The sequence below is a fragment of the Bidens hawaiensis genome, unplaced genomic scaffold (genome assembly GCF_021521415.1).
Source record: "Bidens hawaiensis isolate Kalapana, Puna unplaced genomic scaffold, B.hawaiensis_p1.1 tig00016054_1, whole genome shotgun sequence".
Taxonomy (NCBI): domain Eukaryota; kingdom Viridiplantae; phylum Streptophyta; class Magnoliopsida; order Asterales; family Asteraceae; genus Bidens; species Bidens hawaiensis.
The window spans coordinates 266,912-282,710 of NW_027492458.1; the positions used below are offsets into that span (position 1 = coordinate 266,912).

A 15,799-nucleotide genomic window follows, 5' to 3' on the forward strand; every position below is an offset into this window, starting at 1 on the left:
GACCCTGGCCGACACCCTAATAGGCCCAACTTAAAAAATCATATATATATATATATATATATATATGAAAAACAATATGTATATATAATGTTTAAACTTAATTACACAACCATTAGCTTTTTGTGGCAAATGGGTGTATTTCAACAAAAAGATTGTGGGTTTCAACCTCACTTCACACATTTTAACCTTATTTTTATAAAAAAACAAAATGTTTTTTACACAACCAAATCATAAGGCCCAAAAAGTTAAGGCTTATTTAAAAATTAAATTGTTTAAACCGAACAAGATACCCCATTCTATTAAAGTCCAAAAAAAATTTCACATTCGGCCTAAATTTTTTTAACTGTTCTCGGAGTTGGGCCTGCGAGGAGACAAAATTGTCCCATAGAACACAAAAGCATGACCCAGCCACAAAAAATATGGTACGCCGTACACACAAGGGTGTTACCAGCATGATTGAGTTCACAATATGTGAGACCACAATCAAACGACATCAAATAACAACTTGAACTTTGAAGTGTGGTCATAGACTATGTGGTCACATCACCAAAGTGGCAAAGTATAACAAACGTTATTAATTTTTAAATACATATATAGCTCATTTATCTTTGATAGAACCAACTTCAATATAATAAATCTTCTCAAATGTGGTGTGATTATTTGAGTCTTCAAATCAAGATAGATATTACTTGACCTTCAAAGCATCCGCAACTTGAGGGACCAAAGGGCGTACCGGTACCACCTCTCGGCATAAGGTCTTTAGCGTTAAAATTTTTCTTAAACGATTAAATTTCGCATAGCAATAGTATTTTTTTAATAATACAAACCTTTTAAATAAAATGTACTATTTAAAGTTAAAAGCACACAAAATGTACCCACCCAAGCCCAAACACAATTATCATTTATTAAAAGCCCAAGGCCCAAGGTAGAAAATTGCACCCGTCCAGGCCCAAATAACTACAATTTTCTTTTTATTGTAAGCCCAAGGCCCATTACTTTTGAAAAGACGAGATTCATTTATGCTCAGAGGTGAAAAAAAAAAACCAACGTTGAACCGGACCCGATAAAAATACTTGGAACCGGTTTTTCATATTCCCGGATTTTTAATACCCGAACCTACCCGTAGGGTACGGATAGGATATGCATTTCAGTACCAAGACCCGTACCTGTAACCGGACCCGATTTGTACATGGTAATACCCGAAAACCCGAACCGTTCCATACCCGAACCGGGTTTTACAAATACCCGGAACCGGGTTTTTCAAATACACGAAAAATACCTGGAAAAATAATCCTAAAAGGTGCAACCCATTCAAAAATCCAATATATATTCGGAAAAAACCTGGAAAAAACCCAAAAAAAACCCGAAAATAAGGTTTTTCCAATACCCGGAAATAGGGTATTCAAATACCTGGTTTTAGAATAACCGGTTCTATACTCGACCCGAACTTGTTACATAGGGTATGGTTTTTAGAGACAATACCCGGACCTGAACCCGACCCGAATTTTGCCAATACCCGATTATACTCGAACCCGGGTATTTGAAAAACCTGATTTGTGCACCTCTATTTATGCTGAACCTCAATTACCTCAAATTAGAAATGTGGTGTTAAACATGTTGTGTTCACTTGTTGTAGACCAGTTGAACTTGACATAAATAAGCCGATACGCATTTCTTGTTGCGTTATGTACTTATGTTTGACATAAAATACAAAAAAATGTATATGAAAAAAAGGTAAATATAGAAAGAGAATATGCTAGGAAGAGGGATTTATGTAATATCAAGTTGTAGCTCCTTTATCCAACTGACCAACTTGCGGATTCGCATTTGACCAATTACCAACACACTTAGCTAAACATGTTCAAAGAGTGACATTATTTCACTTGTAACGGTCTAGGTTAAATACAAAACCACAAATTTTACTGATATTTTTTTCTATAATTATAATAATAATAATAATAATAATAATAATAATAAACAAAAAATAAAAGATGGTAACATGACAATAATAAAGGTGGGCCAGGTGTGTGCTTAAAGTGGGCCTAGTTCTACAACAATAGACCAATCATCGAATACTTCCAGTGGTCTCATTGTGGGCCATAATGGACCTTTTAGTTTCTTAAAGGTTTTATCGTTTACGTACTATTTCTTTTACATATCACTTCGACAAATTTAGGGCTGTTCACGAGCTGAGCCGAACCGAGCGAAGACTTTCTCGTTGCTTGGCTTGTTTAAAACCGAACCGAATGGCTGAAATTCGAACCGAGCCAAAATCGAATCGAGCATTTTTCAATCGAACATCGAGCGATTTCGAGCATTATTGATTTATTTTTCACTTTAAATTTTCAATAAAAAACAAATTTGAATGTTGTAAATAATATATTTTATAAATAAATTAGTAGAAAAACATGTACAAGACTGTAAATTTTAATTAAAAATAAGTTTAAAGTGAGATATAATGATCATGTAAACAAACTTATAGTATTCTAAAAACGTGAACAAACAAATAAAACTATAAATTGATGGAATATGAAAAATTTTAAGGGGTAAAGATAATTGTAAGCTTATATTTATGTGTTTGTCTATATATTATATATTTGTTCCTATATAATTATATATAAAATAAATTAAAAATTTTCGAGCCGGACCGAACCGAACCGAGCAGACCTTTGCTCGTTGCTTGGCTCGTTTACAAACCGAACCTAGCAAAGCAGCTCGTTTTCAATCGAGCGAAAAAACGACTGAGCATTTTCCGAGTGAGCGACGAGCGGTTTGGACGGCCCTAGACAAATTATTTATAATGTATTGTATAAAATATACAAGCAAAACAGCATTCTTGATACGATGGTGGCATGTTATTTATACAAGAATAAAATTGTATATATCTTGAAAGAAGAAAAGGAACGAAAGAAAAGTTATATTGCTTTACAAAGTTAAGACCTTAAAAGAAACTAAATTCAGTTAATGATTTAAACCAAGTAAAAGGGATATAATCATATAAACTAATTATAATGTACATTTCTATTACTTAAGTCACTATATACAAAAGAAAAGTTTAACTTTAATTATACACAGTTAATAAAAGTTATGTAACTAATACTAGTTTTTATAGCCTTGCATTTAGTGACTATTGGACCCATTTACTAAGGACAATAACAAGAACAAAGAGTTTAAGACGGAAATTAGTAAACTATAACCATGAGGTGCGGCAAATGTGTAAAGAAAGAACATAATGTAAAGCATGTAATAATGAGAAAAAGACCGCACCACCAAAAGAACCTAAGGAAAATGGGAGGCCTTGATTAAGGATGAGAAATGAGCCAAAAACACATGCTATTATAAGTTATGTTATTTTTTTTTTAATTTTACAGGTGAAGATAATTTTACGTGTAAGAAATTATCTAATGATTTTTGTGAGAATATACAAAAGTGTTGTTTTTTTAATGGTGTTTTCCCTTCTATATATGATTGATAGGCAACTTGTTTGTCATATTTGCATGTAATTTTAATATATGTGTTTGAAATAACTTAGTGAAGTTATATGCTAGATAGAATAAGTCTTTAACCATGATGATGGCTACTGTAATAATAAATAAAAAAATTATCAAAAATATAAATAAATATGAATAGCACAACACAATATATATTTCTATATATAACAATTGAGACTACTAAACTTTAAAAAAATGAAAACTCTTAAATGGATCAGTTGAAGAGAAAGAAAATAGAAAATGACACAGTAATCATCAATATTCTTAAAATGGACCAAGAAATCTGAATTGTGGCCACATGATTCAAATAGATTTGAATCTCATTTGCTCCGTCCAAATTTAAAGTCAATCCCGTATTTTCAATCCAAATTTTAAGTGAATTCCGTCTTTTCCGTTCAAATGTTAAGAAAAACATTTTGTCACTTTTTCTCTCTTTTTCCCCTTCCTCATCTTCATCTTCTTCATCATCTCCTTCAAACCGGAATACCTCCGGCTACGAGTAGGCGCATTAGGAACATTACCCACCTCCACCGGTTGTCACCGATGGCTCAACCATATTTTCCAACACAATATCCAATGATAATTCACCATGTTTTCACCCAAAATTTGCTCAGATCTAGTTCGAATATTGAGATGAGGAAGAAGAGAAGAAGAAGATGATGACGACGACGAATAATAAAATAACAAGAGGTTGAATGAGAATGAAAGAGTGTTAGAGAATAGCACAAACAATTTTATCTCAAAATTTGAACTGAAACAACGAAATTCATTTAAAATTTGAACAGAAAAAACGTGATTCACTTTAAAATTGGACGGAGGAGACGAGATTCAAATCCTTTTTAATCCCGTCACCAATAGTCTAATTTTCTTGATCCATTTTTCAAAAATCATTTTTCATTTTCTATGTATTCAAATGTTGCAATAGTAATAATAAAACTATTCCCATGATAGTTGAGAAAATGGCCCACGCCCTTCTCTAATCTGTCTTCTCTTGAATGTAGAAGGCAAGAAAAGCTTCTATCTGTCTTTTGATAACACCAACCAATATTCATATCTCCTCTCTCACATACACCAATATGGGTCTAACTTGAATCTTTAACCCGACCCATATCCTGATTCATTCATATTCACCAACCCAAATGAAGAAACAACACATAATTATACTTATTGTCACTCTAACTTCTTCTTTTGTATTATTACTTATTATTATGATTCTTTTCTTGATATGTTTGTGTACAAAAACATGGTCTTCAAGAAAAAAAGAACCATGTGATGATAAAGAAGAATATAATTATAAACAAAGTGGTGACTTTATTAAGTTTGAAGGTGGTGAAGAGTTAACATGTTTTGATATATTGGATGCACCAGGTGAAGTGATTGGTAAGTCAAGTTATGGGATTTTGTATAGAGCTAACATGTTGAATGATTCTGTTTTGTTGTTGAGGTTCTTGAGACCAGCTTGTAGTGTTGAGAAAGTACAAGATGTGATGCATGTGGTACAACTTTTGGGGTCAGTTAGACATCCTAATTTGGTGCCTCTATTTGGATATTATTCTGGGAATAAAGGTGAACAGCTTCTGGTTTATCCATTTTACAAGAGTGGAAATTTGGCTCAGTTTATTAGAGGTGATTTTTTAAAAATTTTTTATTTAATATTTGATTTCTTGATTTGCATAATTTTGAAAAAAAAAGTGATTTTTTTACTTTTGGGTTTTGTTTAAAGACTTTGGACTAATCATGTTTTTGTTGATGAGCATGATTAAAAGGAGATTTGTTTTGCTTTAAAGATTTTTAATGAAGTAGTGTTTTAATTTTTAGTAAGTGGTTGTACATTACAGTGCTCAATGCAGTTTTGTATGTACATTGGTAAAAGTTAGGCGTGAGAAAAAAATGAATCATAACCGAAAAAATTAACCGACGGTTATGGTTAACTAACCATTCTGTTATGGCTACGGTTATTGTGTCTCAGTTAACTTACTTTAACCGAACGTGAATCAAACACGTTTTAAACCTCTATTTCCATGTTTATACCTCAATTTTCAAATTTTATACCTTTATGTCTATCTCTTACAACATAACCGAACCAATTTTAATTAGAACACCGGAAAAAGAACATAAAAAATACATTGGACAATCAACCGGAACCGACCCATAACCAACGGTTAACCGAACATTCATATATGATTATGGTTACTTAGTCTTCCATAATCGAACCTTGATTATGGTTATGGTTAAGCCCTCCATAACCGAACCGAACCGACTTTGCACACTCCTAATAAATTTCCAAACTTTATAGTTTTCTTGAACCTGTTTTCTTCCCCTTTATGCTTATAATCAATATTTATTCCCAATCAAATTCATATTCTAAAATAACTTGTTTGACCTTAGAAAGTCAAATTTTGGCTCTATTGCCTACAATAATATTATGTCTAAATTATTACTACCTGCCAACTTTCTTCTTGTAAAAAATTGAATTGTTGTAAGAGTTTGTATTGGAAATGATTTTGATTTGAGCATCAGTTTAATTCTTTGTCATTATTATTATTATTATTGTTGTTGTTGTTGTTGTTGTTATTATCTTTGCATATTTAATCAAAAATCTCAAAACAATATAAACTGATTGTTATGATATGATATGATTGAACAGATAGAAAATGGTGACTCGCGCAAATGGGAAACTATTTACAAGAAAAAAATGGGCATTGATTAGATTATCTTCATACAAGCTTCGAAAAACCGATAATCCATGGGAATCTCAAGTCGAAAAACATACTCTTAGGAAGAAATTATCAACCTTTTGTGTCTGATTTTGGCATACATCTTTTCTTAAATCCAACAACATTACAAGAAATGCTGGAAGATGCTGATATTGAAGATTATAAAGCGCCCGAATTAACTAAAACAAAAGATTACAATACTCAAACTGATATCTACAGTCTTGGAGTGATTTTACTTGAGTTAGTTACCGGTAAGGAACCGGTAAATGGGAAAGCAAACCCTGATCAAGATATGCGTTTGCCAACTTTGATAAGAAATGCAATGTTGGATAATCGAGTGTCGGATATATACCCTCATGATGTTCTTGAAGATGATGGTAAAGGTGGATTATGTTGTGTTAATGAAGATATTATTATCACATTTGTTAAGTTGGCATTAGATTGTTGTTCTCCTTCGCCTTCTCTTCGCCCCAACATTAAGCAAATTTGCAAAAAGCTTGAAGAAATTGGGCGAAAGTCGTCCTGAAGATCATAGTTGATTTTGAGTAACTTACAAGCGGCTCGGGTGTACTATACCCAATTTTGTATAACTCACTAGACACTAGTCGGGTTGTTAAACTTTGACTAGCAATTAATCAGATTGGAATTCATATGTAACTTTTTAAAGTTACAAATTTTTTATATAATATATAAATTTTTCACTTTTGACCGAACAACAATTAATCAGCGAATATTCTACAAGGTATCGACTAGCGATTAACCGATTCTTGACGTGATTTTTACAACCTATACATAGCCCAATGATAAGGGTGTTGATATGGGTCAAGACATGATCTTGAATGGTTCAAGTCAGAGCCTTTATTGGTGGTTGACCCATGTTGTTGAGTGGTGGTGGTGTTCTTTATTCACCAAGAAAAGAAACATGAAAATTGCCAATTATTTAGAATATTCAATTGATGTATTGTTTTCAACACAACTGTTAGATATGACAAATCAAGTCTTCCATTTATTATAATATGTTCTCTCACATATTATATAAAAATATATTTTTAAATATTTAGCTGGCAAAGATGGTTGATAAGTTTTGTGGACCAATTTGTCTCCTAAAATATGATTAAATCAACCAAACTTAGATTTTGATGACATTATTGATCATAATACATATTTATATGTTATTATTGATGTATACTTTTATTTAGTATTGAGAATAACTAATCCGTATCAAATCCCTTTTAAACAAGAACCACAAGACTTCAAATCAATAGATACAAGCGTTTATATGATCTTTAAAGTTTTATATTTAAAATGGATTTTATATCAAGAATGGAATACAATGGGCCGGAAGTGTACATGCTTTACGCCTTTACCACTAACGCCAACACCACCTGTCAGTCGATGTTCCACCTTTTCTCCAACGCCCATGCCACTGCCTCTTCCGCCACACCATTATTACATATATATACATTAGGAAATTATTATATATATATATATATATATATATATATATATATATAATTGATTTCTTTTGAGAACCACTTTGAGTTTTAAGAACTCGACGTAACAATTTTTTTTTTTCGGATTTTTTTTACACATGTGTAATACGTAAGTGTAAGTGATGTACAAAAAATTACGGTATTTTATTACACACCGAATCGCCTTATTACACATGTGTAACTAACAGTTAAACTTGTGTAATCATCAAAAATACTTACTCTCTCTCTCCTGCTTCATTTTTTAATTACATTTAATCTCATCCACATATTTCATATCATTTAATTAAATGTGTGGTCCAAATTTGAGTTCTTAAAGTTCTTACAACTCAACATGGTTCTCAAAATATCTCTCTCATATATATATATATATCACATTTGTTAAAATGAATACATCACAATAAATTATGTGAGAGCTAGGTAGCTAGCACATGGCATATGCAGTAAAGAAAGTACGAAACCGTGTACTATATAGCCATGTCTTTTGAGATTGACCCTAAAGCATATTCACTTTATACTTATGTTTTTTAATTTTATGTAATCTACCAAAAACAAGCTCACACACAACAAATTTCGGATTTAACATACATGTGATGTCATCAAAGTTACACATGTAGATCATAATCTAATGCAAAGAACAAACGGAGCATCAAGGTTACATAGATCTAGGCGGTCGAGTTTGCTTTGGTGCTTCGTTTGTTGATTCTTGATTCCGAATAGATTTCTGGATTTTGTTTTCTTTTTTCCATTCGTTGTATATAGATTGACGGGGTTATATTATTCATGCGTTTAGACGTCCATATTTCTAGGGCAGGCACTAGAACTAATCTCCTTCTAAAGACTCTTGAACTAATCTCCTTCTAAATACTCTTGGTATAACCTTTTGTATACAAATAAATATGTTTTTATAATATACGGAGTATATGTTAGTGGTTATATTCAACAAAAATGTTTAAATCCAATTACTTAACGAGATTTATAACTTTTTTTAATATTAAATTATATTCAACAAATGTTAAAATCCAAAAACTTTAGGTTCCCGTACTTAGTACTAAATTAATAAGCGACTACCAAAAACTTACACCTAAACTTTCACGCTCAAATTATTATACCATACCGTTTATTTTTCTAGGCCAGTTTTAAGCTTGAACATTTGTAGCGTTAATGTAAATCAAAACTGTCCGCTCATAACCGAACCAAAGTCATTATGTAAAACTGAAACGGACTGGTTAATTTCCACTCATCAATAAACCTGAAATTTCGATTTTAGTTCGGTTTAAACGCAAAATACAAAATAGACCCATGCTCACCTCATGTGCATTTTGAATAGGCAGAGTAGAGACGACTTGCTCAAATAATTAAATAAAAAACAAACGAAAATAATAAAGCAGGCTGACTGAATTTTGAGACATCGATCGTCATTATTATAGACCATGCGGAGCTAGGTGATACTATGATAAAAGAAAAAAAAAGAAAAAGAAAAAGAAAACAAATAAATATGATATTTTGTAATATAAGAGAAGCAATTAAAAATATATCCACAATCACGACTTAAATAATTCGATTCATATCTCAATGGTAGTCAAAGAATACTTTGGGCCTTGCTTATAATACATAGCGGTTAAAGATATAAAAATTATTTTATAGCTAACTTTGATCGTCCTCCTCTTCCTCATCATCGATCCAGTCTCCATAGATACCGTTTAGCTTCCTATTTGCTAATTTCAAGAACCCTTTTCCAATAGCTTGTTGTACAACAATAACCGGAGTGGCTGAACCAGCAACCAATGGTTCGGTGGCGGGACCGCATATCATAGGGGTTGCAACTGAACCGCCAGCATGTCCAATCGGATTGTGTAGCTCTGATAAAAACAAGTTTACTATTAATATTGATGGTTACAAAGATACATTATATGGTGCAATTAAATCATGTAAACCCTTAAAAACTAGTTAAAATATCATATTTACCATTTTCATTAAAACAAGTCAATAGATGACAACTTTACCCTTATTTCTCTTAAACGAAAATTTCATATTTACCCATTTTTAACTTGAAAATGTTGATTTTACATGTCAACTATATTTGTTATAAAATATGATATTTATTCGTTTCATTAAACCAAGAAAATATACGTTCAACTTTATTAACAAGTTAATACGTACCCACTCGTTTATACTAAAGTACAATTTTATATATATACTTGATTACAATCTTACAAATATCATATATACCCTTAAAACTGAAATGGATAAATATAATATTTTAACTATTTTCAAAGGTATATATATGATATGTCACAAGCAAATGGTACTTTTCATTATTTGTGACAGTAAATAATTTTGTAATATCACAAAATGAATGGAGTTATACCTGGAAGCCCATGATCAAAGTGACATTTATCTGCAAACATGTTATGGCCGTTAGTTTCCCATTTGCCATACATTTGACCAGCCTCAGTTTTACTTTGACCATAGTCAACAGCAACAATTTGAATATTAATAACAGAACTCTCTCTTGTTCTTCCACAATCCGTTACCGCTTCAATCTTAAACTTCGCAGGACTTTCATGGATAAAAGCACACTTTTCTACATACGGGCATTCGTGCCCGTTACAAAACTTTCTACAAAGCCGCATTTGGTGAATTATTTTCTCATCATCATTCCAAATATTCCCACCTCTACTACTATTGTTGTTATTATTATTATTGCTATTATTATTGTCTATCACAAGTTCTTGCCAATTTGGCGGCGGTTCACGCAGATCACTAGGGCCGTGTGCGTAAGTACATCCGCTAGCGTTACGATACGTTCCTTCTAAAAACTTATGGCACATTTTGGTCTTGTAGAATATATGAGTGGTTCCTCTATTCACATGTATGTTTGAGAAGGTTGACCTTTGACCGGTGTGGCCGAAAGATGTTGACTTTGTAGTGTTCATGTTGACTTCAAACTGGGAGTTTGATTGATCACTTTGTTGAATCATTGTAAAAGAATCTGTATCAATAGTTAACACACATAATGTGAGTTAATGGCATGGTGTAAGTTGCTAATAATTAAACTTATTCTAATTAACTCGTGCACGACCGTTAAAATTATAAACTTAAGCCATATATAATTAATAATATCATACGTACAAATCATATACTTAAATCCATTAAACATATAAATCAACCAGTGGTGAAGCTTGGGCTAAGCCATAGGGGTGACCGAAGTCACTGAGGGATGACCGGAGTCAATACCTATAAAAATTTCGGATGAAATCACTAAAATTTACACTATAAAGTGAAAAAAATGGCAATGACTGAGGGTATGACACTCTTATTCTACGCCCCGGAATATCAACCCTAAAAGTTATTAAAAGCATTAAAATAGGGCATCGAGAACTCACCTAACGCTTAAGCTAGAAACCAAAGCGAACCCGAATCCTAAAATCTAATATGCTCGAGTACCTGTGCATGCATACGTGCGGATTACTAAAAGTAGTAAGGACTCGCAAACAATCGTCTTTAACCCCGAATAACAACGTTATGCGGTTCAGGAACTCGAAACTAACCTAAGGCTGGAGTGAGATTTCGTCTAAAGGTGAATTAGACAAAAACTATTATAATAATAATAATAATAATAATAATAATAATAATAATAATAAGATTTGGTGGCATGAATAATACCTTGAGTTGAAGAACTTATGGTTGACTCTAAAACCCTATGGTTAGGATAAATAATAAGTGGAATTTGAAACCAATGTTCCACCTTAGACCCTTCAAGTTCAACAAATAGCACCTTGTTCTTAAAGTAATTAATCCACTCCAACTTACATAATGCCTCCTTGAGTTTCATTTGCATGCTACCTCGATCCTTAAGTTATAACTTCAATTAAAGGCTACGTGAAATCGGGGTGTTACAAAGAATTAACTTAAGTTGCGCGTGCAAGAAGTTAGGATGGAGCTGCTATCTCTTGTACATGTTAAAAAAGTATAATATATTTAAGTTTTTACAAAAAGAAATAAAAAAAAAGTAAGACATATCTATGATATATATAAACGAAGACATAAAAATCCTACGTGTCGCGATGTGGTCGCTCCCCCTTTTTTTGGAGTCACCAGATTTGCTTGATTTTTAAATAGAGGCTTCTCATGTATTCCTTAAACGGGTTATAACATCTCATTAAATTAAAAATTATTCTCACCAAATTATTTATGTAAAAATCCTATAAAATAGGATATAATAAAAAATAATATCTTATTTATTTTAAAAAAGTTTTATATATTATTTAAATTAAAAAACCAATTTGATAATAAAAAAAATAAACGGGTCTTGGGTCTTATCAAACCATAAGTATATTATTAACTTTCATAAATATTATTTATAATTAAAAAACCAATTTCATAGTAAAAAAATAAACGGGTCTTGGGTCTCATCAAAACCATAAAGCTTTTAAACTGAGTTATAACATCTCATTTATTTGTGAAATAATTTATCATCAAACCATAAGTATATTATTAACTTTCATAAAATAAAAAAAATATAAATAAAAAAAATAAAAAAATATTAGAACAAACAATATAAAACAACCCCCATAATACGAGGGATAAAAACTAGTTTATATATAAATGAAAAACTTTTAGTATAAATGAAAGGAAAGATATCTTCATAACATAAATTAAGTTTCTTGAAAAAGTTAACATAGAGATATCCCTTGGACCTATGTTAAAATAAGTTAGTATATATATAACAAAATTTCCACTAAAAATATTACACACACATTATTTGGTAAATTCAAGTAATTCTTAAAGGTTTGAAATATAAATCAAGAAAAGTTTACTATAAATCTTAGAAAGAAAAGTTATATCTCTATGTCAAGTAGTTTTTTCTCTTAGTACTTTGATATTATCATATCATTTTAGAAGATTAAAGACCAAATATCAGAAAAGATAAAATGCAAAGAATAAGAGAGAAAATGTGATGAATAAAAAGATCCATGAAATCTCCCTAGGCCTAATAACTTAGTCTAGGGTGAAGATTAAGTATCTCTCACGAAGAGTTTAGTATAAACAGAATCACCTACAAAACATAACACCGTAAGCTCATTACGAGAAGGAGATGAGGGGTCTCTTCATAACTACCCTCCAGCGTGAGAATCAGTATGCGTGTATTATTATAAGTAAACAATGCACTCCACGAGATGGTAGGGAGTATTCTTATGCCAGAGTTGGAATCCTTTACCGTTTGGAGGTAATGGGCCGGGTATTTATAGCCGGATGGAAAGAGAAAGAGGGTATGACCAGTTGACCACCTGCCATGTCGGGTAATCCACCAATCAGGATGCTTGTACGTGCATTAAGTGAGTTGGTGGGTAGTATGGCCGTCCAACATTGACGTCTTGTACTATGGACTATGTGTTGTCAATTCGTTATTGGCAGTGTGTCCTTTTCCATGATGATATCTCATTTTTTGTGTCATGCTTATGGAGATCTTTGGCATGCTATTTCCCGAGGTGTCAAAGAATGTTTAGCGCCTGGTGATATTGTATCTAGCGCCATGATGTGTATCTGGCGCTTGGCTATTCAGCCGGCGGAGACGTGTTCTTGACCAAGAGGTAGGTTTGGGACCCTACCTTTACAAAACCATTGGTGTATCGGCGTTCTCTAATGCATCATAGAGATGTTTTTAGTTTAGTAAACTCTCGATTGGAGAATCGAGAAGATGGCATAAAGTGGACTTATTAAAATCCATTTCAACCTATTCAATCGGGTTGCATATCTTTTGCTCTAAATTCTTTGCATACTTAATTTATTATTGTTAGACCACGACAAGGGTTCTTCTGTACGTAAGTTTATTAAACATTAGCTTACTAAGTTTAGTAGGACTATATTTAAATGAAAATTAATCACCCATCTAACATATATAAATACGTATACAAATCACTCAGTTTCTGATAACATCCGAATTAGCCGATAAACCTGGACGATCAAACACAAAACAAACAACAACGATCATTATGACACATTAAAAAAGTTTTAAAATTTATTGTGCTAAACATGTTAATAAACCGTGTTAAAGAGTGTTGATAAAAAATAAAAAAGACTTCAATGAATACTGAAATTTAGATGCTAATATTTTTAAGCAATGTTTGAAACTATCCACAATAATCAAGTGAGCAATTCTTAAATGAGATGTTAACCGTCCACAATGATTTTGACATTTTAGGTCTGACTCACCTATAAACACTAGGAGTGCAAACGAGCTGAGTTGCTCGCGAGCTACTCGAGATTGGCTCGTTAAAAAGCTCGATCGATCCGAGCTTAATCAAGCCGGAGCCCGAGCCTGAGCTTAAAGTAAGCTCATTTAATAAACGAGCTCGAATTTCACTTATCGAGCTCGAGCCAGCTTGCGAGCCTAAACGAGTCTGTCATTTATATTTAAATATATATTTAATAATTATTAATTAATATGTATAATGTTATGAAAAAATAATGATCAATAACTAAATAATATATATTATTTTACATAAAGTTATAATAGAAAAACATATATATAAAAATAACTATAATTAAATAAAAAATAATTGATAAATAATAAACGAGCCGAACTCGAGCTTGAAAATCTACTCACGAGCCGAGCTCGAGCTTAATCGAGCTTAGGCTCGACTCATTTCTCATAAACACCATCAAATAGAAAACCCACCATACCACAACTATGAAAGAACCCCTTTAAGCCAAGTTTTAATTCTTAATCATCAACCCATACTACTGGACTAAAGACGAATTGCGTTTAGATGCTAATAATCAATTATCTAATTTAATTTATCTTTAAAAAAATTTATCTAATTTAACTAAAGATAAAAAGAAAAACAGTTATTTTGACGAAAAGACCGAGTCTACAAGTGGCAGTTGAGATTTTGCTGGCGAGTCCAACATGTTTCAGTATGAGATATGAATTATTGCTAAATATCTGGTCCCCACTTTTTTAACTACCTCATCATTTCCAAAAGTCAAGAAGTTAGAAGTCCCCTACCAACTTTTGGTTCTTTTTAAAAGTTGTTTTCTAAATTGTATAAAAACATATATAGGAGGTGTTTGGGATTCCTTATTTTATCATTTTATAATTTTTCATTAAGTTAATAAGTCATAATATAAGCAATCCCAAACACCTTGTTACTTTTCAAAAAGTTTATAAGTTATAAGTTGATGAAAATAAGCAATCCCAAACACCCCCGTATTATAAGAATAATACATTTTATTCGGACGACCAACAAGCATAGAATGTCTAGGTACTTCGTATGGGGTGATCTAATGGCAAAAGGTCACTGTCAGCTAGCCTAACCCAGCCGTACGGAGCACTTAATAGCCTTCAAGTTATCTCCAGTTCTGGGGAAAACTCACCCGCCCGAAAGCCCACTGTTGATAAAACTCGAACGTCCTCAGGATCTAACTGAAGATCAAAAAGATCTTAGTATTCCTTCATTGAGCAACTCATCCCCCCCCCCCCCCCCCCCCAAGTGATGTAAGTGAAGATTGAACCTGATTCTCTCGTGAGAAACTCATGCTCTCTACAACTACAATTTAATAAAGCCATCTTTACTTAAAAAAAAGAATTCTAAAAGGTAATCCATGCATACAAAAATTCATAAATTTGAATTTAAGATAGGCGAAAATGTCAGTAAATCGATTTAAGTCAGTAGGCAATAAAACATTGATATATCAAAGCAAAATACCATTCGTATACAATGTCCCTTGGTCAACGATGCTATGGTATATGAAACAAAAGTGTCTTAATAAGAAAACGATGACCCGAGAAGAGTAACATCAAGTTGACAATTTAAACCTATGCAATAATGAAATAAATTATTATCAAATTAAGTGTCTACTTTCTTGTAAAATGACTTATCAAACACGCATTTTGATTATTATAGTCGCATAATATCAAAACATGAACAATTCACCGGTAACAAGAAACCTTTATTCGTCTCTACACAACCAAATATACAAAACCTCGTTGCTATCATTGACTGTAAAAAAAACTATAAGCCTTATTCAATTAAATATCCTAGGTTTTAACACATGAACTAAAAACAAACCACCCTTTCCATTATCTTAAACT

At 32.1% G+C, this 15,799-nt stretch overlaps 2 protein-coding genes across 2 annotated transcripts; one reads left to right on the forward strand and one right to left on the reverse strand.

Moving 5' to 3' along the window:
- The first annotated feature begins 6,341 nt into the window (after window positions 1–6,341).
- Window positions 6,342–6,734, forward strand: LOC143550560 (putative kinase-like protein TMKL1). The gene has a single exon (XM_077041183.1). The coding sequence runs from the start codon at window positions 6,342–6,344 to the stop codon at window positions 6,732–6,734; it is 393 nt and encodes a 130-aa protein (XP_076897298.1).
- A 2,611-nt stretch (window positions 6,735–9,345) lies between these two features.
- LOC143550561 (zinc finger CCCH domain-containing protein 39-like) lies at window positions 9,346–10,682 on the reverse strand. Its single transcript, XM_077041184.1, has 2 exons — window positions 10,070–10,682; window positions 9,346–9,560 (listed from the first exon to the last, which is right to left on the reverse strand). Exons 1-2 carry the CDS (start codon window positions 10,680–10,682, stop codon window positions 9,346–9,348), a joined length of 828 nt encoding a protein of 275 aa, XP_076897299.1.
- Between the last annotated feature and the right edge of the window lie 5,117 nt (window positions 10,683–15,799).

Bases quoted from the DNA above. Each gene is read 5' to 3' on its own strand.
- LOC143550560 (XM_077041183.1), top strand. From the start codon at position 6,342: ATGCTGGAAGATGCTGATATTGAAGATTATAAAGCGCCCGAATTAACT.
- LOC143550561 (XM_077041184.1), bottom strand. From the start codon at position 10,682: ATGATTCAACAAAGTGATCAATCAAACTCCCAGTTTGAAGTCAACATG. The intron at 9,561-10,069 runs GTATAACTCCAT...TGTTTTTATCAG, and splicing joins CTTTGATCATGGGCTTCCAG to AGCTACACAATCCGATTGGA.